At 43.4% G+C, this 26783-nt stretch overlaps 1 protein-coding gene across 1 annotated transcript in view; it reads left to right on the top strand.

The window, feature by feature from the left end:
- Positions 1–4374: 4374 nt before the first annotated feature.
- Positions 4375–26783, top strand: part of RASGEF1B (RasGEF domain family member 1B) — a 336760-nt gene continuing 314351 nt past the window's right edge. The window contains exon 1 of the mRNA XM_073340489.1: positions 4375–4683. Within this exon, the coding sequence (XP_073196590.1) occupies positions 4615–4683 (69 nt within the window). The 5' untranslated portion in view covers positions 4375–4614. The remainder of the gene's footprint in view (positions 4684–26783) is intronic.

The following is a 26783-nucleotide window of genomic DNA, read 5'->3' as shown; positions in this document are numbered from 1 at the left end:
GTGGATGTGGAGAACAATTGATCACTGTCCTCCTTCTTGTATATTTGAAGACTGTTACCATGCCCCCCCCCCCCCAGTCTTCTCTTCTGTAGACTAAAGGTGCCCAGTTTTTTTCAACCTCTTATCACTTTTGCTGCCCTCTTCTGGATTCTGTCCACCATAAAGTGTGGGGTTCAAAACTAGGCTTCAGTACAGGACTTCAGTGGAATTACAGCAGGGAAGTATCTAATCTAGGGTTTGGAGAACGGAATTAGGAAACCAGGCTCCTGGATTTTGTTCCCAGCTCTCTGATGGACTTGCTGTGTAACTTTGGAAAAGTCATCTATCCTTGATGTTTCAGCTTACTCACTCACCTGTGAAGTGGATGTAATAGTACTACTTCAAAGGGATACTGTGAAGTTTAATGTTAATTTGGCTTAAGCCATGTTTGTAGATCCAACTTTTACCCTGAATAATTTATAAAACATTGCTTCCCCAAGGGGGCACTGGATGCAAGACACTAACTGAGACTCAGAGTCCAAGGTCAGAAGGAACTACTGTGATTATCTAGTTTGACCTCATGTATAACACAGGGCGTAGAACTTCCCCCAGATATCAGTTTGGGGAGGGTCAGGAATGTGTGCAAACAGGAAGGCCTGCATTGCTCAGGGGTCTATTGCTCAAACAACTTCAAATTTGGCCCATGAACCCCAGATTCTCATGCGGCACAGCTGTTTTCAAAATTGGATCTGCCTGTGGAACTGTCATACTGAATGAGGCCCATGGTCCATCTGATCCTGTGTCTTGTCTCTGACAGTTACGGTACTAGGTAGCTTCACAAGGTGTAACCCTCTTCTCCTAGATTGGGGAGTGATAAAATAACATGCCCATCCATAGCAGAAGATTCTTCCTACCCTCAGGCAGTATGTTTGGCTTATGTCTTGAAGCATGAGGGTTTGCATCCTTTATAAATGTTTATCCTATCTAAGACAACTGCAGACAGTCTGTCATTTATCTTGTCTTGAATTTTTGTACCCAGCCAAGCTCTTTGCCTCCCTGATGCTTTGTAGCAGGGATTTCCACAGGTATAATTAGGCACTGTTTAAAAAAAAAAAAAGGTCACTTTTTATCAGTTTTAAATGAATTGCCTTTGAGTTGTATAGGGCATCCCCTTGTTCTTCTATTCTGAAAAAGCATACATAGAAGCACCTGACCGACCTTCTTTGTACCATTCATTATTTGATGCCTCTCTACCATGTTGCCTCTTGTTCTCTCCTGTCTTTTCCTTATCTCTTTAATCTCTCCTTCTGTGGAAGTCTTTCCATGCCTGTACTTTCCAGGCCTTCTGTTTCTGCTGTACTCTTTTGAAATGAGATGAGCAGAACTGAACATAGCATTGGAGCGGAGACGGTACCATTGATTTATACAGTAGCACTCTAACATTTTCAGTGTTACATTCTCTTCCTTAACACCACCCAGTGTTTTGTTTTCCCTCTTCATTCACTGCTGGATTTTAAGCATAAATTTTCCATTGAGCTGTTCACAATGATGCCTAGGTCTCTTTCCCAAGTAGTTATTAATTTAAACCCATCAGTGTGTCAAGATAAACCCAATTTTCCTTCCACAGGTGTATTGAGTGGATTAATTAGTTATATAACACTCTACAGATATTAAGTATTATAAAGTTAGGGGATATTAAGAGAAGATTTTTATTTATCATTTTAAATGGCTTTATTGATAGTACGGTTGTTTGCATAGACACTGATACGAATACGTCCAATATTTGCAATGTATGCCATTTCCTGCTGGAGTTCGAAGAACTGCAGTGTTCATTGTCACTGTTATCAAAATGAATAGGCATAAAGTGAAACTTTATTCTTGATTTAATTGCAAAACAAATTTGCATTGGGCAGAAAAACAATTCTGTTTACACATAAAGTGATTTTATTAACGTGATTATTTGACTCTTCCCTCATCCCTCCTCCTTTTAATCCATTTGAGGTTCATGACAATAGCACAATACTTCATTTTGTGTGGTGACAGTGTCTTCACCAGTAAAAACAGATTAGATAACCCAGCCAAGCTGGGAGACTGCATGAAAATACAGATTCAATTAGAAGATTGATAGGGAGGAGGGAGCTATAATTGCTGTGATACAGAGCTTCTGAATATCCACAAGACTGGAACTTGTGCAATGGCACTGAATACACCATTTCAGCCACTACTCTGAGAGTCTAAACTGATTTTTCTATGGGGACAGCTTAGAAAATACTCTTGGACAATTATAGTTTTTCTTGGGATACTGTGAAACTCTTTTAAAGGTGTGGGACCAGCTGGTGTAAATTGATGTAACTTCACTGATAACAATGAACCTTGGCCAGTCAGGGCAGAAAACGTTTTTGATGTCCTCCCCACCAAAAAACTAAATCTCACAGCTGGCCAATCAGTGGAGTGCAAAAAAAACCCATTGCAATCAGTGAAGTTAAAACAGCTGACCGATCGGAGTGGCACCCCTGGAAAAAGGTGCCCAGGCTAACAACCCTGCTTGCCTGTCCCTTCAACTTGCTCTGAAGAGGGAGAAGCAAAGTTACTTATAAAATTCTGGGTGCCCTGGACATTATTTTATTCATTCACATTGTTATTGTGTTAGGTCAGTCTGCATCGATCTGGGTCTCTTTAGCACAGCATTGGTATATTTTCAGTTTGAGGCCAGAGTATATTGGATTTTGTTAAGGATTTATTTCTTAAAAAGCAACTTTTGTCTATTCTAATCCTACCTGGGTTATCTTTGACACTTGCATCTATCAGGATTTAAATACCCCCAAAATGCACTGATTTTGTAACTGCTGACATGTGCCAAGATGTATAGTATTAGGGAAAGGACTTTAAACATTTTCAACAGTAAACAGAACCATAACTACAGTCCAGTTATTACAATTGGATGTGTACAGAGAGAGCCTTGAAATCAGTGTGTGTGTGGGGGGGGGGAGGAATGCATGGGTGCAAGAGTCCACCTGGATCCAATTGCAAGATCACAGCCTTAGCTGTCTGCTAGTAACCGAGTTTATCAGAGGTCTGGTGCACAATGGATGCTACTGTTTCCTTCAGGCAAGTAGTGCAGTGAACTATCTTGACCAATCAGTGGAATTCAATCAATATTCAGCTTGGGGGGAATCTTAGTCTGAGAGAGGTGCATGCCCAATTCATAGTAATTTTAATACCTTTAGGCAGCTTTGAAAATCTTAGCCATGCAACTGGAACCTCAGTACTTATGAAAGTACTATTTTGTTTATTTGTATTGTGGTAGTTCCTAGGAGCCCTAGTCATGGAGCAGGACCCCATTGTGTTAGGCGCTGTACAAACTGAACAGAAATCTTTCCTACTCTATTAAAAAAATCTGGCATTACTATTTTGAAATACTAAGTTAATTGCAAACTTCTTATTCTGGTGTGTGAGTGTTTGCTGTTAGCATAATAACTACTCAGCACCTGCTGAAATTGGTGGAAGCTTTGTCATTGACTTCAGTGGAAGTAAGATCGGGCCCCCTTGGGTCGAGCCATTTGGTGCATCAAAAACAGGGAACGTATGGAAAATCTGATACAAGTGAACTGTTAGCTGTAACTTTATATGGCATGTAAGTTTCTCTGGAAAGAGAAGGCTTGTAGGATAATTTGTAATCTAATAGCCTCTCTAAAGGAAAAGCAGCCATTGTTATAACTGCTGATGCTGCTGTGGGGTCAGGGTGATTGTGCAAGGCTGGGCAGCTTTCGTTTCATTAGTGGGACACTCTTTGAATTCAATGTACTTATGCACATTCAGACCTGGGTTGTCCGAGCTGATCAGAAGCTGCCTGGTCTATTGCAGGAAATCTGTTAAATTCAGAGGTGCCCTCTGCAACACCCGAGCCCCACCCTTTCAGAAACACTCCCTGGAGTAGCATGCAGCCCACTGGCACTGAGGGCAATCTGTTTCCCTAATCAGAGCCCCCCAAGCTGGTGACGTTGAGCTCAGCTTGGCCAGAGGCACTGTCCAGGGGATGCTCTTTATGGGGGGTGGGCGAGGGAATGGGGATTTTATTCAAGGTCTGTGACAGAAAAGGGAAAATATGATGGAAATCCCCAGGTGTAGCAGGAGCAAGAATTTGTCCTAGCTGGGATGCTGTGCTCCTAGCTGTCTGTGTGCATGTGTCACTCTGAGCCAGATAAATCCTCTGCCACAGGAGAACACAGACTATTTCTCAGCGCCTTTTTCCAGCTGCCTGCCTGCACTTCGGCAGCGTTGTCCCTCTTGTCACCCCCTTGGTGGGGCCCCTTTCCTTTACTATGGGAATAGTGACATTCAGCGGGAAAGGCTAGAAGCAAACATCAAAAAGCCCAGGCACGGTACTGTTTATTTATTCCATTTGTGTGTTTGTTTGTTTTTTACACCATATAGGCTGCAGCCTGGCAAATCTATACAGCACCTTCAAAATGCTAGACCAGGAAGATGCAAGTAGGCAGCTTGGATAACACTTGAAAGAATGGCAAAGGCTTTGCTGTGAGGAAGAATTTCTCTGCTGAGCTCCTATTGCCAAAGGATATTTACCTGGCACCCTGACAAGATCTGTTAGAAAGACCCCTTCCTCCCTGCTTGTATATGGCAAAGTTTCTTGCAGAGCTCCTGGGCTGCACGTTGCCGGACAAGGGCACCTCTCCCATGTTTGAGGTAGGTGCTTGTGTGCGCAATGGTGCCGTTTGACCTCTTGCTCTGATTGTGTTTCTTTTTGAGATGTCTCAAAGATGTTGCAGGTATGAGCTTGGCTAATGTTCATTGCCCCCCCTTTGAAGTGAGGGGAGGAGGGCAGGAAACTGGTGTTTGCATTTGCCTTTCTGTGTTGGGGTAACCCTCAGTAGGGTAGCTTTCCAGCTGACTGATGAGTGTGTTAGCTGTCAAGGAGTTGCAGTTTGATTGCACGCGCTATTGCTATTTCCCACTTGCCCAAGAAGTGACTGGTTTCTAAAATGAATATCCCTCCCCCGGCTTCTCTAGTTAACTGTATCCCCTAACAAAAGGAGACCAAACAATTTTACCTGGTTGTGGTCTGAGAAGTGGCAAGTACTTTGAAGTGAACCCATTTTCATTCTTGTAAGGAAAAATAACAATAACTAAAGGTCACAATAATCTGAACATGGAATGGAAAGAATAAGGTTCTGAACATGAAGCTTCATCAATTTCAGCAGAACTGGAACATGAGAGAGATTCCTCTTCTGCACTCCCTACACAGCCAAACTCCCAGTGTTTTCAACTGCAGTTTTATCTAAGTAAGGCTTTGCTCTGTGAAGTAGGATTCTTATAAGTTAGGGCCCTGTCCAAAGCCCACTGTAGTCAATGGGACTCTCCAGTGACTTCAATGGGCCTTGGATCAGGCTCTTAATGAACAGTGCACAGGGCAGAAGTAACTGTAGGTGTCTCATGTACATGTGATTAGTTGGGAGATTTTTAACTGTTTACTTATTATAGGAGTGCTATATTTAACCTAAAGTGATCCTTCAGGTGTAGCTGTCCTCCATCCCAGTACAGACATTGTCCCAGGGTTTTTTCCAAAAGGATCTCTTCCATTTATTATTTTCAAATCATTATGTAACAGCCATCAGGGTAAATTGGAACAGGCAGAGGAGTAAATAGGGCTTAGCAAATAATAATTTATTTGTCAAACTTAATCTTGCTCAGTTTAATGAATGCACCCAAGCAGACTTCAGGCAAAATACACTGAGAATCTTGCAATTATATATGAATTTCTTAGCAGTCTCCCCCTCTGCACCCCCAAACATTTGATATGTGGATTTCAACATTCAAGCTGTGTTGGTGTTACTGTACATAAATAGCACTTTCAGTCGGGTGACTGGGTGACTGAGGTAACTAACCACCACAGTGCAAATTTCAAATATGCAATCTGCAGTTCACCTTCAGCGGATATGCAAACACAAAACCAGCTCTTTGCAAGTATCCGTGCTAGTAGACTCGGCCACTTGAGTGCTTGCAGCAAGGGAATGTGAAATAAGCAAGTCCAATCTGTTTTATTTTTTGAACTAGAACGAATGTTTACAGGAGAGAATTTCAGCTGTTCACCCCAGCCCTAGGTCACCGACTGTGCCGTGTAGTATAGGCCCGGCCGCCTTCCCTCAGGCAGAGTCTTAGAGCTGTATTTGTTAGGGACCGTGTGGTGGTTTCTCTTCTAAGGGCGGCTGCAGCACTGGAAGCCGTGCTTGGGAATAGAATTCCCCCTCTGGGCAATGGCATCTTTGAGGAAGGACTTCAGGATTTGGCTCATTACATTAACACGTGTTAATTCAGCAAATAATTGTGCTCTGTACTTTCCACAAACTGTGTAATCACATGAGACACACTTATTCACTGAATGTATAGGTGGGGTTACTGTGGGTCCAATCCTGAGAAATGCTCAGCATCCTCTGTAATAGAGTCAGAATTGTCTTCTCTGGCTCTCATTCTGCAAAGGGATCCTCTTCGGTGAACGTTTACACCCACATGGAGTTCCACTGAAGTCAACAGGATGCTGAATAGGCATAAGGGTCTGCCCAAGTGGATCTCATTGCAGGGTTTAGGGCCTGCCAGTGCTTAGCCCAGGGCCTGTCTGTGTCCATCAGCCCCGGTAAAGTATCCCTTTTATATTAACAACAAATTACAAATGAGTCCTGTTTGCTCTTCCATGAGGGGAAACTGCACTTTTCCCCTCCCATTCACTTCACAGTGGATGCTGCAGATGCTCTGGATTTGTTTCTGAGGATATGTAGTTATCCTAGGCAAGATGAGAATCTGCTCACAGCTGGTATTCATACCCTGCCTTTGCACTTAGCACCCTTCTGCATCCAGACTGCTCACTGTGGGAATCCCTGATCCTAAACAACTAGGACAAACAATGTGGAATTTTCAAAACTGCTCACTGCTAGCTTAACTTTTCTCCTATTGAAATCAAAGGTAAAACTCCCACCCATAGACTGTTGGGAGAAATTAACAGAGCCCAAGAAGCTGCCCTGACATTACAAGGCCCTGTAAACTCTGCAGTTAAAAAGTGCCATTAAAACACAGTCATAGCAGATGGGTTCCCAGCTGGAGCTAAAATTAGCCAGCTCCCCTGGAGAGGAGTCTGCTTCCTACAGCCTGGAGATTGTAACACCACGCAAATATCTTGAAGCATTTGGTGAGAGTTCTTTTTAGAAAAGCTTTCTTATTTCATGTAAGTTTTCATTTTGGTTTTATTTTTAAATAAGACATTTTGCCTAATAGTGTATTTAAAAATTGTAACATTTCTGTCCACATCATTGTTTGCTTTAAGTTTCTCAAAACAGTTGTGCCCTCTTCTGTCTGGCAAACATTTATTCTCCTGTTTTTCTTCCATGTACAAAATACTTCCCCCCTGCTCAGTCTATCTAGCATAACAATTATGGAGCTTTAGGGATTAACATATTATTGCGTGTATAGTGAAACAGCATGCACTAGGTGCTTTGCAGAACTATGTTATCTATCCATCTTAGGTACATCTATAGCCCACCATTACCATCGTGTCTCAGTGCCTCACAATCTCAAGATAAGAAAAGGAGTACTTGTGGCACTTTAGAGACTAGCCAGTTTATTTGAGCATGAGCTTTCGTGAGCTACAGCTCACTTCATCGGATGCATGTAGCTCACGAAAGCTCATGCTCAAATAAACTGGTTAGTCTCTAAGGTGCCACAAGTACTCCTTTTCTTTTTGCGAATACAGACTAACACGGCTGCTACTCTGAAACAAATCTCAAGATATTTATTCTTGCAACACTTCTGTGAACTAGGGAATTGCTGTTGTCCTCATGGGGAGCTGAGGCACAGATTAAGTGCCTGGCCAAAGGTTAAACAGGAATTCAGCAGCGGGAAGAGGTTTAATTCTGAGTCTGTTTCTATGCTTGGGGAATGGGTGGATGGGAGGGGACAAAAATGACTTTAAGGCACCTTTGCATTCCCTGTATTCCAGACTCATGTTGGGGCCTGCCCATTTTGCTTTATAAAGGCTTGTGTAATGTGTACTCTGCTTCCCAGGCCCCACTTGGGATCTGCTCCACCTTTGGGAGCATTATGTAAACCTAATAGCTGTAGGCATTATTGTCCCTATTAGGAAAGTAAGGCAGAAAGGTTAAGTGACTCTGACCAAGTCTACAGAGGGAGTTAGTATCAGAGCTGGATGAGAATGCAAGAGTTCTTTGGTCTCAGTGCAGTGCTTCATCCTCTGACCATGCTGCTTCCCATGCTGACCACCTTTGTGGCCTGAGGAAACATTGGCTGTTTAGCAGAATAGCTGGCTTAGCTGCAGGTAGTCAGCTGGGAAGGAGCTCGCAGTGTCCCTAGTACCACCAGCAGCAATAGATCCAGTATCTTTCAAAAATGAAGGAACCTGTGTGGTTTTATACACTCCAGAGGCCACCCCTGGTCATGGGGAGGGTGAGGTCAGTGATAAACTTTCAGCCCTACTGATCAATTTACATCTTCCAAAAGGGCTAGAAAGTTACTTTAATTGAAAATTGAGATTAGCCCTGATCATTCTGTCCCACCCAACTGGGCAATGGGGAACCTTTTGGGTGCAGGCTTCAAGAGCATCAAGCTCTGGCTTTGCGTGTGTGTGTATCTACATGTAAACCTCTGACTTTCTCACCTGCACTCTGCCCACTAATCCATCTTCCCTGAGGCATGTTCCAATACTCCAAATACTTGAGCACCTTTGAACATCTGGCATTAAAAAAAGTCAATTTGCATCAAAACTTTTTCCTCCTTTCCACAAATGACATTCACTGTCTTCCCCTGCCACAGTTATTTCTACTTGAGGCCAAGGGCAAGCAAGATCCAGTCCTGGGTCAATCACAACCTTTCCAGACATTAAAATGTCATGACTAGAAAGGGGTGTTTCATATCACCATTTAGATGGGAGATTTCCAGCTTTCCAACAAGTCCCAGTATGTGCTTTTAGCCCTGGAAGAGCCCAAGAAAATGGATTTTAAAGCAATGCTGTTTTTAAGCCTAAAAAAGCTATTTTAGGTGGTTTTCCTGGCTTCCACTGAGCTTTGCATGCTGGGAGACCAAGTAAATAAGGCACCTGGATCTATAGGTGAAGGAATAAAAAGAATGTAGTTCCAAAGTTTAAAAAATGTAAAACTCTCTCTAAATCTGTGTTTCTCAGCCTATTTGATACCAAGGACTGGCTTGCTGCCTTCCTAAACTGTAAGAGATCTCGGGGACCAGAGCTGGTCAATGGACCATCATTGAGAAACACCGCTCTACATCGCTTCTGAAGTAGCTATACTGTAACCTGTCACACAGTGGAGAATACATGGTTTGTCAGAGAGGTTTTACCAGCATGAGTTTGAGTGCCCTCTACTTACAAGTGGCAAAGCTGTGGGTTAAGTGTCTACCCCACACTCATCCTGATAAAGTTTCATACTGCATACATTTTCTTTCTCTCACTCATGTGCGTGCGTGCACAGTGAATAAAGTGTTTTATAAGGTTAACTTTGTGCACTTGCTATTCAAGTCATGTTAGTTTTGTCTTTGACTTATCATAGCTGCATGTTGCAGCATCTGTTAGTTTATCTTAGAGCCGTCCCTTGAGCTTGTTAGTCTCAGGAACTGGAGAAAAGGACTGTGGATTGTCAATTCCTCGCTCTGCTTCTCATGGAGCTGAGGGTTCCAAAACTTTTGGTACTTGTTCTAATTGCTGTTGGATTTGGGAGCATTTTTACCCTGTGCTTTAAAAGGGATTCAGGGGCAGCCTAGGAACCGAGTGAGAGTGTGAAGAAGAGTCTCCCTATGGGTGCAAATTTTAGAGCAATCATACTTCCTGCCTGGAAGTATGGTAGAAGCATGGTTTGGAATGGTATCTTTCAAGGGAGTAAGCAGCCCTATCTTATGGGGCGTAAGAGGGAGTGTGGTCTTGTGGTAACAGCAGAGCAATAAAGGGAGTGAGGGGGAAGGAGGGGCAGTGAGATCAGAAAACCTGGTTCTGACACTAGTTTGAGTGTCTTTGGGTCACTCTTAATGTCTCTGAGCCTCAGTTCTTCCCATCCCTATTATGTGGCTATTAAAATTTACTCCACAGGAGTGATCTAAGGATGTATCAGTTAGGGCCATGTCCTGTGTCACGCTTGTAGGTATGCAATTGATTTCAATGGGATCCTTGCAGGGGAAAGATGCTGAGTTTCCTGCTCCCCATGCTGACAGCATCTGCTTACGTTTTCCCCCTGGGGTAACATCTATATGATGAGCTTCTCCTGTTGGTGTAGGTACTCCAGCTCCCCGAGAGGCAGTAGCTATGTTGACAGGAGAAGCCTTCCGATTGACATAGGGCGTATACACCAGGAGTTGGGTCAGTATATCTGTGTCAGTGGTGTGGCTTATGTAGTTATACTGATATACGTTTGTAGTGTACGCCAGGGATCGGTTACAGTTCCCTTTGTGGTTCCCCCTTCCCTAATCGGGAATTAACCTTCTATACCACCAGTAAACTTCTACCCTGGTCCAGCTGTGCTGTTCAGTGAGTAAGGACTTGGAACCAAAGCTCCACCTACTCCCTGTCCACCTCTGAGTCACTGTTCCTCCCCTGCTTCCTCCTCCTTCCTGGAGAGTAGCTACCTCTTGCTGACCCGTACTAGCAGTAGATCACATCTCCCTTGTGCTCACTTAGTGAGTAGGGATAGTAAAGCCAAAGTCCCTCCCGTTCTGCACCCCTCCCTGCCCACCTGCTTTAGGAAGAAGTGGGTGAATAACCTCGCTTACTCCTGTGTGCTTGGACCCAGGAGGCCTGAGTAAGGATGCACAGGAGGTTTTTACTCCCTCTTACGGGTGTCCAAGTCAGAATCTAGCCCTAAGTAAGGTACTAATTACAATGACTAATGAAGGACAGAACATCACCCTCTATATGTACAATGCCAAAAAAATACCAAATAAAATAATGGGAGAATGACTGAAATAGAACAGCAATGATGCTCTTTAGTGGTGCAGGTTCAGGACCCTGAAGTCTCTGGGAGAAGGCTCAGGTGCAAGGCCTTTATATGCACGTTCTGACGTTCAAGACCATGATGAACAAAAGCTTTTCAGGCCTCCTTACGTTACGGTTGGTCCAAATCTTTCTCCACTTTCTTTTTTTCCCCAAGTGTTGATAGTCAAGTAATGACCCCTTTTTCTTACCCTTGTTAGGAAGTCCGACCGCAGCAGTGCAGCCTAGTGAGTGAGGCTGACTACAGATCATTGAATAAGTTTCTTGGGGGAGGGGGAAATGATGGAAGTCCCTCAATTGGTTGAATCGTTTCCATCTGGATTTAAGAGCATACCATAGAGGACAGTCTTGCCTTGGCAGAAGTCTGGAGTAGATGACCTAATAGGTCTTTTCTATCCTTAAGTCTGTAGGCCAGACTCCAGCAGCCTTGTTCTTTCCATGTTGTACCTTGTTCCCCAAGCTATCCCTCTTGAAATGTATGGGACTTCTCTAGGAGTAAGGGACTACTTGCTGCAAGCCAGACTGTCAGAATCTGGCCCTGCGATTCTATAGGATGCGACAGCCGTGAACACCTTCATGTCTGGCATTGGGAATATGGTAGCCAGTGGCTACCCTTCCAAGAGGGGGCAGCACAACTAGGAATCTGGCCAGTGATGCAGTGCAAGGTATACTACTCCCTGTTGAAAAGGGTTGTCAGATTGGGCTCCACCCTACCCAGCCAGGGAGCTCTGGGACGCAGTCTGCCCACCCGGGGCCATTGTGGGGCCACACCACCACCTTACTATGGGATGTGCCTTTAAGGCGCTGTCAAGCATGTAGGAAATGGGGGATGGGGTTTGTTTGGAGTGTCACACACTGTTTTATGCTTAGAAATTTTTCACCATTTAAACAAACCGCTCCAACCTTCAAAATGAATCCATTTTTTCCAATTAATCAGGGTCCTATTTTTCCAGCCTTGAATAATTATTGGGGCTTATTTTTTTGTATTGCTTTCAAGCAGCGTACAACAAAATTAATCACAATTTGCAGAGCCTGCTTTCTACCCTATAAGTTCAAAGAGAAGAAACCCTCCAACATAATGTATGTGGTAGGAACACCATAGTCAGTGACAAATTGAATGGAATTAAAAGTTATGGTATGATTGTGAGCAAGCTTTGATAGTAACAGACCTTTGGTTGCAGCACCTTGGAGCTCTGCCAAAGCTTCTTCATGCTAATTTAACCAATTTATATTTTTGAGCACAATTATTTTCATGCCTTTCCATGCACCTTCTCTTCAGCTGAGAGTTGGACTTGAGCATAATTCCTGCATGGGTGCGAAGTGGAGTACAGCGAGAGAGACCGTTTGTTATCCCTCTAAGGCATAGCCAGCCTAGTGCTTAAGTGTCACTCAGGCACCTCCCCACTTGGGGCAACTCATGCTGCTGACATAGCTGGCCAGTGCTCTCCAGGCCTTCAGCCTAATGATCGGTTGATGCACAGAGGTCCTGGAGAAAGGCTCACCCTGCTTATTCCCCTTCAGCATGCCCATAGTGGAGTAGCCGACACTTAGCCCAGACTGATCACTTCAATTTCTTGTTGGTCTTTACCTGAACTATATCCAAAGACTTCAGAGAACTGCTGCTAAAATGCAAGTCTCTCTTCTAACAGGCTGCAAGTTAATGTCTTGCTGAGGGAGGCGAGGGGATATTTTTCCTCAGGGGCCTGTGGATGACTAAGGCCCTGATTCTGCAAAGAGCTCCAAGCGGGCTCAGAAGTCTGCCCTTGCAGAGCTCACTATAGCCGTGTGGCCTAAGTTCTCCCCTCATAACTATCTTTCTAGAAGTATGTGCCTTCCCCAACAGGCTCTAAAACCCAATCCACATACACTGTGCTGTCCAACTGCACCCCCTTCCTGAGCAGAAGTGCCAAGAAGCCTTGTTTGGTTTTCACATTCCCTCCGGGTGCGGTTTCTTTTCTCCATGTCTGTGGTGTATGTGGGAGAGTCCTTGTGCCCATCAGTGCATGATGACAGGGCCCCAAAGTGGTAGTGTAAGCCACACACCTTCTGGGTGTGGTGTTCTGTCCCATCTTATGGCACTGAGACCACTAAGAGAGCAATTAATGAGTCTGCTCTACAGCCTTCGCTAACAGCTAGTTAGCTTTTAGCTCATTGTGTAGAGGCTCATGCACTCAGCTCCAGAGGGCCCTAGGTCAATGCCGACGACCGGGGTCTGTCAGCGTTACACTAAGACTTTGATAGGAACTAGGGAGTGACCGTTATTTGAACTCAACCCCCCTTCTCCCCTCCCCCATTGCTAGCGGGGCCCTCTGGGATCCTTTGAAACAGCCATTTAAATGGACACCCCATGGAAACAGGATCAATGAGACTGGAGCTGACCTTTATATGCACCCTTGCAAAGAAATTTATCTACCTGGACCCTTGACAAAGTTGCAACAGGCCTGAGCTGCACTGTCATTGATGATGGAGAGATCTGAAGTTTCTCTTCCCGCATGTGAACTCTGGAATGGGTTGAAAATGTCTAAATTTAGTTTTTTCTGCAAAAAAAACCCCAAAAAACAAAATTTATACTGGAAAAAACCAGAGCTCTTCCCTATTCAGAGCCCAGTGGGGCCTCAGAGCGGGGTGATCCCATGCAGCCACTTTAGAGGGCAGAACATTTTTAAAAATGGCCTGGTCACCACTGAGATGTCTTTCAAACACCTTATTACATAAATAATCCTTCTAGCACTTTTTCATGCTCAGATATAACCAAGAGCAGTAAATGAATTCTCACTCCCTCCCCCAGCCCTGTGACAAGCTCGATCACTATGTGCCCTTGCCTGCTGGAGGAGCCAACTCATAGGGAAGTGAAATAACTTTTTCAGGATCCCACAGCCAGTTGCTGATGGTTAGGAATAGAACCCAGGAGTCCTGACTCCTGTGTCCCAGTTTTGTAGAAACTCTGGTGCTAGCAGGCTGAGCGAGAACACAAGGAACAGGGATAGTGCTAACGTACTGGTTTGCAATGTACTCTTGGAAATGCGCAGCTGCTGTCCGTAGGTGTGATCTGCCTCTGGCGTCCCTGCATGGGGAAGATGGGAGAGATTGGTTTCATCAGGAACTGGCTGGAGCCAAGTGGGCGAGTTTGCAATGTGTGTAGCAAGCCAGATCGAGCAGGACATAGCATGCAGGGTTGTGGGGGGGAGGCAGGCCAGTGGCAGACAAAGGTATGTGTGACTTCCTGTGTCTGTCAAATTTGGCTGGAAAACTTACATGAACACGCTTCTGGTGAAACTTCTTGCTCCTGTACTGTCTACAAACACCACTGGGACACATTGTCTGACAAGAGCAGGAGGCCTGGGCAGAACCTAGAAGTTTAGAGGGGCAAGAAAAGTAATTTATGTCCGTTATTCTAATCTTTTTTTTATTCTTCAAGGAACGTGAGAGCTGGGTTTGGTTCCAGTTCTGAATGATGTTTTGGCACAAGGGTGGAAGGGACAGTTTGTGTATTGTCCAAACAAAGTTTGTTTGCCTTTGGTTTATAGCTACATACGTTTGTTTGTTTGTTAAGGCAATACGTACTTTCCATTAACCAGGGTTTGGTGGTGTTGCTACCTCTTGTGATTTTTTTTTATCATAAGCGTCTTGATCTTTGGTGTTTGTTTTTTCTTAAAACCCCAGCTTCTACAGTCCTGTGATTATCTGAGAATCTAAGAACACCAAAAAGCCAGCTTCTCTTCTTCTGGTTGCAGGGAAGAACGTGAAAATATAAACCCAAATAGTTCAGAAGGCAAATAACCCAAAGCTGTTGTTTTTTAAAAACCTCAAGATTTCTAAGCTAATCTGGTGATTTTGGGGGGTCCAGGGTCTGACTTTAACATTTGGGGTTGGCTGTACTGGTTTGGTGTGCAGAATCTTTGCTGCAAATAACAAGCAGGCTGTTCTTGCTTTTAATAAGTCAGTCATGTAACAACAGTTATAGCTTATTGACACTATCTTTCTTCCATAACCTGAAGCTAAAGGCCTCTGAGGAAATCTGCCTAATTAAAACTAAGGATAACATTACACCACTCAGAAGCCCTTTAATTAATGTTGTCTCAATCATTTGAGATCTAATGGAAGGGTTATTAATCCTGGTGTGTGTGTTTGTGTATATATATCCTGCCACTTGCATAGCAAAATATGCAAGAGGCGCGTGACCCTGTTCCCACATAAGTGAGTGGCAAAATTCCCATTGACTTCCGTGGGAGCAAGATGAGGTTCTTCAAACTAAAGCTTTCTGACAACTGAGCAGTGGCATTTCCCGCTTGCTTTGGAATTGACAGGACGCCCTTGGGCTCATGATGGAAAAAGCTGATTTTTTTGTTAAAGGCATAATTTAGTTTATTAAATGGACTGATTTATTTGTGATCATTTTAAGATGGGCCTAAAACACCGTTCCCACTCCCCTCCCCCCCATACCCCTCAGAGCCAATACTTCCTGCACAGGAATTGCAGTTTCAGTCCAACACCAGTGGTTAGGACACTAGCCTGGGACTTGTGAGACTTGGATTCAGTTCCCTGCTTCACCACGGGCTTCCTGTGTGACCTGGGGCAAGCCACTTAGCCTCTCTGACTCGGTTCCCTATCTGTAAATAAGGGATACTAACTACTACTTCGTCACAGGGGTGTTTTAAAGATAAACATATTGCAGGCTGCGAGGTGCATGGCTACGATAGTGGTGGCAAGAGCAGGCAAACTTTTTGGCCTGAGGGCTGCATCGGGTTTCGGAAATTGTATGGAGGGCTGCTTAGGGGAGGCTGTGCCTCCTCAAACAGCCAGGCGTGGCCCAGCTCCCGCCCCCTATCCGCCCCCCCCAGCTTCTTCCCCCCGACGGCCCCCCCAGGACTCCTGCCCCATCCAACTCTCCCTTCCGCCCCTCGCTCCCTGCCCCCTTACCGCGCTGTCTGGAGCACCGGTGGCTGGCGGGGCTACAGTCGCGCCACCCAGAGCACCAGGACAGGCAGCCGTGCCGCCCGGCTGGAGCTGGCCACGCAGCACAGAGCACCGGGTCAGGCCAGGCTCTGCGGCTGCGGTGCCCCAGGAGCTCGCACCCCCCCCACACCTCCCCGCCCAGAGCATGTCACCGGCGGCACAGTGAGCTGAGACTGCGGGGGAGGGCGAACAGCAGGGGAGGGGCTGGGGGCGAGCCTCCTGGGCCAGGAGCTCAGGGGCCGGGCAGGAGGGTCCTGCAGGCTGGATGTGGCCCGCAGGCCATAGTTTGCCCACCTCTGGGCTAGGAGTACCTATGATTCACAACCTATTGCTATAATGGGCTAGAAACCCCCATCCAAATACTCCTGAAGCTGGAAAAAGTTCAGATCTGGATTCAGATTTAAACTCTATGACTTAGGCCCATCTCTCTACTGATGACTCCTTCTAAAAATTATCCCACTGTTCCAAATTTAATATTGGTTCCAAGGGGTTGTTCCTATCCCTATTGGAAGCCTCCTTAAGGCTGAGGCCTCGTCTACATTTAAAATCTAGGTCAATCTAGGGCTGTGAAAAATTCATGCTCCTCAGAGATGTACTTAAGTCGACCGAAGCCCCAGTATAGATGCCACTAGCCAACAGCTCTCGGGGTGGGTTTACGACAGCGATAGGAATGGAAGGGGTTTTTCCAGGAGCAAGTGATACTACAATGCTACAGCACTGCAGCCGTGTTCCCTGGAGTGCAGGCATCCCTTAAGCGTGCGTGAGTTACTGCACCTCTGCTGTGTCTGCAGCAAAAGGAGGTTTGGTGTGTGCTGCTGAACGATTGTTCTCTTTATATACTGTGAAGAGTGTTTTGCATTGAAAGTTGGACCCTTTCCCTTCCTGTGCTTTCTTAACGGTGCCTTTTGTAGGCGGAGTACGAGGCGCTTGAGAAGATTGTTTGCTGGTGGTCTTAAGTTGCGGCTTAGCGCTGTAAATTCCCGGGAGAAGAGGTGGTGTAGAAATGCTCCTTTTCTCTCATTCTAGTGGGCTGCAGTGCAAATAAGAGGATTTAAATGACAAGCACCAGAGCAGGTTACGTCGGTCAGAGAGAAATCCGAAGGACAAGATGGTCACAGACCCTTATGAAGTTGTACAAGGGAGGTGGGAGGTATTTGGGGACTGCTCCTTTGAGGTCAGATCCTCAGCTGGTGTAAAATATGATAGCTCTATCTACTTCAATGGGGCTGCAACTATGCATACCATTTGACCCCCTGCTGGTACCTGACACCTTAAAGGGGTGAGGAGGAGGCAAGGACCATGGCACCCTCAGCTGCAGCCTGCAGTGTGGGCAGGCTGTCCCAGATATACACTTGGCTGGCTGGGATATGATCTCTCCCTGACCTACCCAGGGTGTGGGTTATGCAAACCAGGAGAGCTCATCCAAGCATCAGAGTAACGGCGCACCTCATTGGGGGTGGAACGTGGAATCCCTGGTTCTAAAAGCTGGCACCACTCTTGCTTGAAGTAAAGGACCACATCTGATATCTTGGAGGCTGCAGCAGAGTCTTAAATCTCTAAGTGATGTTGCCGTGAGAGGGGGACGGAGCCACGGTGTGTCAGCATGGGGTGCAGCTGTATGTCACAGGGGTTTTGGCCCTAAATCTAGAGATGGGGTAGAATTGCTACTCCCTGTGCGCGTGGAGGCAAAGACAGAAATGAAGAAGAGCTCTAACATGCACTACTCTAAAACACTTTCCTTCAGAAACGGTGGTTTTCTTTGCTGACTACGCTGATAAATTGTACAATGTAGGGCGAGTGTGAAGTGAAAATGGAACTCTGACATTTACAAACAGATTGTGGGGCAGAGTGGCGGGTGTGTGAGTGTGTGTGTGGGGACTTAAATTTCATTTCCCTGCACCAGCTTCAGTGAATCTTGGCTTGTTTGTGTTTTAAACGATTGCCCAAGAAAGCAGGCATTCAGCCAACAAAAGCTGAACCACTTTCGTGTGTCCTGCTTTAAAATTGATACTGGAATTATTATTATTATTATTATTTTTACAAATGCTATAAAATTCTAAGGCCCTATTCTATGTAGGCGGTTTTAGCATGTCTACTGTCATGAATATTAGCACTTAAAAGGCAGAGGTAATAAAGATTTCCCTCTCCACACTGATGTAAAATGCTTTTCATTCTATTACTGATTTTTGTGTGTGACATAATTAGGAGTTGAGGTGTCTTCTTATAAGGGCTGGTTCCTGCAAAGTGCTAAGCATGCTGGACAGCTCTAGGCAGACACTTAAGCACATGCTGAACTTTAATCACACTCTATTTGCTCAACATAAAAAGAGGGAGGAGAGCTGAGACATTGCAAGGCTTTATTCCTTCCTTCACATAAACTGTCCTCTCTCATCAAGCACTTCCTGAAAGCAGAGTGAAGATAGTACTAGTGCCCAGCCAGTTATTCTGCATTTTGTATTTGGGCATCTGACAGTTGAATAGTACTGGACCCCAGACAGAACCCCACTGTGAGACCCCACTAGATATGTCCTCTCCATTACTACCTTATACATAAGCATACTGTTGTAGTAGAATACCCCCTATTGGTTTCCAGTCATAACCCTACGGAAGTCAATGGGACTGCTAGTATGCTTAAAGTTCAACATGTGCATACTTGCTTGGCTGGGTGAAGCCATGATGCTCAGCACAGTACAGGCTCAGTCCCAAACGTTTCAAGGTCTGATCCAAAGTCCACTGAAATCAATTGAAGGGCTCCCATTGACTTCACTGAGTTTTGGATCGAGCCCATATTAAATTGTTCAATAAGGCAGTTCCTTTCTTTGTACACACACATAATCACAACCAACTGCTTTAGTGTTTGATAGAGGAATACCGGTGTTTTCTGCCTTAGAACACAGGTGCTTTTGTAAGCCACACACCTTCTGGGTGTGGTGTTCTGTCCCATCTAGTGGCACCAAGACCACTTAAAGAGAGAGAGAAAATGAGTCTGGCTGCTGGCTAAGACTGTAGAGAAGTTGGCTTTTAGTTCATGTGGTAGAGGCTCATGCACTAAGCTCCAGAGGTGCCAGATTTGATCCCGTCTGACAACGACCGGGGTCTGTTGGCATTACACTTTCTCTTGTCAGTATTGACTGGTGCTTTAGTGAATCTTTGTCAGGGTAACAAAGGTCACCTCGATCCATACTAAGCTCTCAAAATTAGTTTAAAAAATAAATATCCCTGAAGCCTGGCATCTCTAGACCAACAGTTTTTGTGACATCATTAAGTAATGAACATTATTACAAAGAGGAGAAAGGGATGTGTTATACGGGAATGGAAATACTTTTATGTATTACATAATATATGGTACCTCTCAACTGTTAGATTAGAAAATGTATCACTCTTCTTTAAAGTCAGATTTATTTCAGTCCCATGTAAACCAAGCAGTGTCACTGGACGCTATCGACGTCAGACATGCTGAAATGCCAGATTGAAATTACAGAAAGCTTTCCATGTCTGAAAGCAGCAAAACATACCTCCTTTCAAACATTAATTGAGCCTGTTTATTGTTGTCTCTAATTTTGTATCTGCCTGGTAGCAGATTGAGAACACAGCAATGGATCCAAGTGAAAATTTTTAAAATTGTGTATATACATTAAAATTTTGCCTATATGATACTAGCCTTCCGGAAAAGTCCCACTGAAAAACAGAAATTACTCTAAAATATAGAATTTAATAAATCTCCTTTCTCAATGTTTTTGCAGCATCCTGTCAAACTTTAGAGCAGGGATGTAATTCTCCAGTAAATACTATGGCATAGTCAAAAAAAAAATCAGAAGAGTATAATTTTCTATTAAATTATATCGAATTTCTCCATAAGGGTCTTTTTGTTTTGTAGAGAGGTATTCTAGAGGTAGCTGTTTAAGATACAATTCAGGGGTGCTGGTCATAGGGCTTATTGATGTCCTTGAGTGTGGAATGTGCACCCATCAGTGATCAGGACAAGCTTGCATCTAGCCCTTTTGAGAACCTCATGCAGGGCCCTTTTTCTCTACACCAGCTTTCCCACAATGATAGCACTAGGGCCAAATTCAGATGAGGCTCATGGAATCATTCCTCATGGAATGCAGGCCGATTCAGGAAATAGCCTAAAATGGAGGAAGGGGGAGAAAACTTTCAGGTCCTTTAGTGACAGAATTGACATTTCCTAATGTGTATATAAAAGGTGGGTTGACGTGGCAATAAGCATATTGGAAATTCCCATATTCATACACTCCCACTAAATCTTATTTATGATTATATTTGTGAGGGAAGATCAGGAATTGACTAATCTGAATAGTTACAATTGGAGTGGATTTGTTCTCCTCTAAATTTGTCAGACTAATCTGTGCTTTTCTAAATCACCTTTCAATGTGGTATCTAAGGCTCTGATCCAGCAAAGCACTTAAGCACATGCTTATATTTAAGCATGTGAGTAGTCCGATAGATTCACTGTACAGTGACTGACTTCAATGGGCCTACTCTAATGCGTAAAACAAAGCATTTGCTTCAGTGCTTTGCTGGATCCAGGGCCAAAGAGCCATCTGTTAAACATGTGACCAGCAAGTGCTCTCACTTCTTTTAACCTTCAGCCTTCCCAATTCACTGTGACACGTGTGTTTTGTTTTCACACAAACCGTCTTCTACTCATAGCAAAAAATGAAACTAAAACTGAGTGGGATGAAGAGATTTTTTGGTAACCTTTTAGAGAAAGCAAAGAAAATCATAAATGATTATCTTCATTTTCTGTGTGAGATGTCTTACTCCTGCCATCTGTCATGCTGAGAACTTCACTATAGGTTTTTAATCAGCATGTGCTTTAGTTGGGGATAGCTTAACCTTTCTCTCTGAATTCATTGACCCACTAACACCAGGTCTGAAGTTGGTCCAAAGAGGTGATTTTACTCCACTATATCTCAGTGATTGATCTGATTCCTTCCCCCCCTGAATTCTCAGTGCCTCTGAGCTGAAATATAATCACTATTAATAAAAATGCATAGCACCTTTTGCAGACCTCTAAGCTTGTTAAGAATGAACAAGTATATACAACACATATATGGATCATTTCACTTACCACTGAAGTGATGCCATGTCTGGGGTGGAGTGCACCAGCTCTTTAACAGTGTGGAGCAAAACTAAACAATTGTTTAGGGCAGGAAATGAAGAATGCCTTCTTATTTAATTTACTGATCAGGGCTCAGATTTTAAAGGTATTTTAGTCATTGCTCTCTTAGTGTAGCAACACCTAACTTGGCTTGGGAGCCTGAGCCTCCTTCTCAGAAGCGACTTAAGCACTTAAGAGTCTAAGTCTCACTGGAAGTTATTGAATCTCATTGAAAGATTCATCCTAAGTGCCTACATCACTCTTGAAAAGGAGAATTAGGCTCCTAAATCAGTTAGGTGCTGAGCATTGCAACATCTCAATACCTTTAAAAATCTGGGCCGTAATGCCATAACAGTGCCTGGCACTTTAGGGACCAATGAAATACAATCCCTGGCCTGAAGCATTTACCATCTCTATGTTTAGACAAATGTTCAGCAACAGGAGTGACTTTGTGAAAGTGGAGGACAAGAGATACAAAAGAGCTTGTGATTGGTTTGTTTTATAAGCATATTGATAGTTCTGTAAATTTGATATTTCCCTTTTGTCTATGGGCAGCTCAAACTAGCAGCAGTTTTGGGTAGGTAGAGCATAATTACCCATATTTGGAATTTGACTAAGAGACTGGCTTAGTTTTTTTAATGTCTTATCTTAAAGAGAACCCCTTCTACGGCACAGTGCCCTCTCACACTGTAGGGGAGCATGATTCTCTTTTGACTCCAAGAGAAGCATGCCACTTAATGATTCCCCACCACTGTTGTCTGGAGCTCTTTGGTAAGTTCTCGTTTCCGTCTACTGGCTAAGCTTGACTGGTAAGATTTAACCCCCCCCCCCCCCGAGGCGTTATGTCTGTAGGCACCAAGACTAATGTTTTATCTGCTTCCTGTTGGGTGATAATGCATCCTCTTGTACATCTGTTTCATCTGGATGACATTCTGTTGGAGAAACTCAGCAGCATCCACGTAGACTTAAGGGCCAGATTTTCAAAAGTGGATGCACACAGCTCTGCACGGGCCCCACTTGTACATGCAGAAACTCCTCTCGCAGCTGGTCTGCAGTGGATCAGAATCTACTACATTAGCGCGCATGGATAGATATAAGCATGTGCAAATCAGGGGGAGTAGCTCATGAGCATTAGTTTTAGGTTTGCGCAAGAGTGTGTGTTCTTTTCACTAAATGTGCACGTCTGTCCGCTGATGAAGCATTAGGCATGAACTCTTATATATTTGTGTGGGCTATGAATGGATAAGTAACTGGTCGCTTAGAAACAGGTAAGTGTTAGGACTACATTCCAAAATGATTTTGACTTGAGTACGTGCATAAGTGCCATATGAACTGTCACACTTGACTGTAATGGTTCTCAAAGAGTACTGTACTTATATTTGTCTTGTAAATATCACACACCTTAATAGATATTCCTGTTTGTTCCTTTGGGGCAGTTTAAGGACCAATGTGGATTCAATCTGGCCTCTTTGTTGAAGTTATTGTCCAGGGTGCCAGTTGTGATGTGCCGCTTTGTTTAAATATCGAAATGAGAGACTTATTCTAAGCACATACAAACACTTATCCCTTCTGTTTACTGCACACAGGTGAAAGGGCTAAAAGCAAGAAGATATGTATGTTCTTATTGTCTCTCCCAAGAGGCATGTGATACCAGAGCAAGCACCATTTGTGTTTGAGTAAATGCAGACCAAGTACCATCCCACTGGCTCTGACCATGTGTTAGATAAACCTCCACATTGAGACATTCTTTGCAGCCTGCTGAGTTAATTTTTGCGTGTGTGAGCATTTTTCTGTATAAAAGGTAGCCTTTTTGTGATCTAACAGTTGTCCAAAGGGAGAAATTTTAAAAGATTTTTAATGATTTCTTGATGTCAGAATAAAGATTATTTGAACATTAAATGCCATTTGCTGGGAACTGGAAAGAATTCAATGTATTACAAGAGCTCATTGAACAAACAATCTTTGCTCATAACACCATTAAAGAAGTTTTAAGTAAAAATCTGTATCTGTGTTTGACTGTGCATCCCAGTTGAATCTGTGGAGGATCTGTTCGATAAAAAGGTGAAGGAAAGCAATGTCAGGTCCTGAAAGCTACTGTACATTCTAATTACTAGGCTACTGGTGAATTCTCTCCCCTAAATGTCCTTGGCTAAGCATTTCTGCTGAGCCAGCAAGTCACATCCAGCAGAAAGCGCCATCCACTTGCTGAAACGCTATGATTGTTTGACTTTATTAATTGTTCTAATATTTTAATGGGTTTAGTTAGAGTTAGGGCTGTACAATTACAGAAAATGTTTGCATACCACAGTGTTATTAATGTGAGTATTTATTAGCTGCTGCTGCAAAACACTGTTACGCAGTCCTGGACTAGATAGTAGTTCTGAAAAGTAGTAGTTCAAACTATGTGGCAAATTCTCATTAATTGAAAATGAGTTTAGGAATGATCCAACAACCCCCAAAAGGGCTATTTATAATGAATAGCAACAGTTTATCTAATTATTAGTTATAATCAAATGAATAATGTGCAGCCATTGTTTTTTTAATCTTAAATAAATAACATTTGCATTCGTTACAAATTAAAGATAAATCTTCTAGTAAAAATTACCAAATTATATAATTTATACAGTAATTCATTATGTGTGAATTGTGCTGTCTTTCAAATATGTGCTTGTTTTCTATAAATATAGACACTTGGTATCATTTATTACTGCAGTGAGGAAGAACTCCTTTTTATGAATAAATTTCAAGGCCAAAAGGGAACATTGTGAAAATCTTGTCTGACTTTCTGCATAAAATTAGAATAGGATAAAACAGAATTTCACCCCAGAATGACTGAGTTAAGCCCATATCTTATGGTGTAGATGGAACGTATCTTTCAGAAAAACATTCAGTCTTGATGTAAAGATTTCAAGTGATGGAAAATTCCTTGGTGTGTTGCTTCATCCCTTGGTATGTTAATTACTCTTGTTGTTCATTACCCATGTAAGTTTTAAAAAAAGAAAAGAAAAAAGCTACATATTGTTCTCCCTTTGAATCTAGCATAGAGGTGTTTGCTTGCTGCGGGTTGCTGTCCTTGGTGCTGACAGCACTGTGATTGGGAGCCCACGGAAAGGTATGAACTATTCTTTTAAGTCTGCAAGACAGAACAGAAGCTGAAAGCTATGTGTATAATAGTAATAATAAATTAGTGAATTGTAATTTTCCATGAACCAGTGGATTTAGCTGTCATTATCCCATGGTGGATGAACTGATGCTACAGAACAGCCTCCATACTAAACACCCTGAATGCTTTACTGAATTATTTTTATTCAGTTGTTTTAAAGAATATCTTATTTCCACTTAATTAAAGAATCTTTCTTTAAGCTTGGCTTTGGGATGTTTAGCTGCCTAATGTGAATAATTCTCTCCATAACTTGGGCCTTGCTGCTTACATTCAATGTTAGTTTAGGCAGAGGGGCAGAAAACTGTAATTAAATGAGACAAGAATATGAAAATTGAGAGAGGTCACCTAAGAGAATAACAGCAAACCCTGTGCAAAGACTCTGAGATGAAACCCGACGTGTCCTTGAACAAGGAAATCTTAAGACCACAGTAGCTGATGGTCTTCCCCCACCCCCACAGTTGAACTGGTTGTGATTTATATTTACTGTCAAACTAAATATTCTCGTTTGTTTCATCCCATGCCATGTAGGCTGCTTGCTTAGTCTGGCTTGTTTAAGTTTTGTGCCCTGCACCAACCTTTCCCACTGACTGCCTCTCTTTGCCAGTGTAGAGGGCATGATGACAGGAGAGTTCAACTCCACTCTACTGATTCACAGCAGGTATATGTTTCCTTTGGAACATGGGAAGTTATTAGTTAAATGAAAAAAGATGGGAATCAGTACAAGAATTGTAAGATGGATAAGGAACTGGCTAAAAGGGAGAAAGCAATGGATTCTGTTGAAAAGGTGAATTATCAGTAGACTGCAGGTAGGTTAGTAGTTAAGTTCCTCAAGGATTGGTCTTACAACCAACCTTAGTCTTTTTTTTTTTAAATCGATGATATTGGCACAAAAAGTAGGAGTGTGTTAATGAAATTTGCTGACTAAAAAGTTGGGAGGCATTCTCAGTTCAGAGGAGGATCGGAATATTACACAGGAAGATCCAGATGACCTTGAAAACTGGAGTGACAGAAATGGGATGAAATTCAATAGTGCAAAGTGCAAGGTCATGCACTTAAGGTCTAGTAATAAGAATTTCTTCTACAAGCTGGGGTCTTGTCAGTTGGAAACAGAGGAGGAGAGAGACCTGGGTGGTGTAGGTCAGTCACTGAATGAATGAGCCACCAGTGTGACACGACTGTTGAAGAGGCAAATGCAATCCTAGGATGTATCAGGTGAGGCATTTCCAGTAGAGAGACAGACAAATATTCATGCCATTGTACAAGGCACTGGTAAGGCCTCATTTGGAATACTGTGTGTACGCTTCTGGTCACCCGTGTTCAAAATAAAACCGGTGAAGAGAAGAGCTAGTAGGATGCTCAGTGGAATGGAGGGCCTAGCTTATGAGAGAAGACTGGAAGGACTTGGCTCGGTTAGTCCAGCAAGAAGAAGCCTGAGAGGGGATATGATTTCACTCTATAAATACATCAGGGGGTAAATGACAGGGAGGGTGAAATGATATTTAAGCTAAAGGTCAGTGTTGGTAAGAGAACAAATGGGTATAAGTTGGCCAGGAACAAATTCAGACTGGAAATTAGAAGAAGCTTTCTAACCGTCAAGGGGTGAGGTTCTGGAACAGCCTCCCAATAGGGGCTGTGGGGGCAAACAACTCATTAATTTGTCCAGCTCTCTCAAAAACTAATTGAGTGCAATCATATGACAGGGTTGCTTGTGGTGGTTTATATCTTCGTATTCCTAAAAGCTCGTGCTTTACAGTTTCAGCTGGCCACATGCAAAGGTCAGGAAGGGATTTTCCCCTCTCCCAATGTATTTTGTTTTCATTTTCTCTTTTTCCTCTGAAGCATCAGGGATGCCCATGGCTGGAGATGGAGCCTAGGGTAAGGCTCTCAGGTGGCACAGAGCTTTCTTTCTTTCTTTCTTTCTTTCTTTCTTTCTTTCTTTCTTTCTTTCTTTCTTTCTTTCTTTCTTTCTTTCTTTCTTTCTTTCTTGTGGCTGGCTGGCTGTTTCTTGCTCACCATATATAGGATCAGGAAGGAATCTCCCCCCGCCCTCCAGGTTATATTGGCAGAGATTTTGTGGTGGGTGCAGATCATTTGCCAGGATTAGCTGAGTATGTCACATTAGTGTATCTCTCTCCCTCCTATTCTCTGCCTGTGGCATATAATAGTCAAGTCTCCTGTGGGCTGTAGTCCTTTGGTCTGTCAGTTGTTAGGTTTAGCATGTGGGTGCTAGGTGGTGTTGATGGTCCGTGATATATAGTAGGTCAGATTAGATGATCTAGCAGTCTTTTCTGGCCTTAAACTCTATGACTGGCCTATGTTACAGCAGCTGCTAGGCTGCTGTATCTCACACCAGGGTTAGCACAAATGAGCCTGTTGACTCCTCCACATGCACAACACCAAGTGACTTAGCGCAGGAGAGAACTTCATCCATTCTTTTCAAGTTTTTATTCTTTATGTTCATATTATGAACAAAACTAAAGAAAATACATTCTGTAGAACACTGAGGGAGGCAGTCACTTCTAATGTTTGTAATGTAAGTCATTGCTTCC

Source organism: Lepidochelys kempii, chromosome 4 (genome assembly GCF_965140265.1).
Source record: "Lepidochelys kempii isolate rLepKem1 chromosome 4, rLepKem1.hap2, whole genome shotgun sequence".
NCBI lineage: Eukaryota > Metazoa > Chordata > Testudines > Cheloniidae > Lepidochelys > Lepidochelys kempii.
The sequence above is the reverse complement of the archived record's forward strand: the minus strand, read 5'-3'. Positions and strand labels throughout refer to the sequence as shown.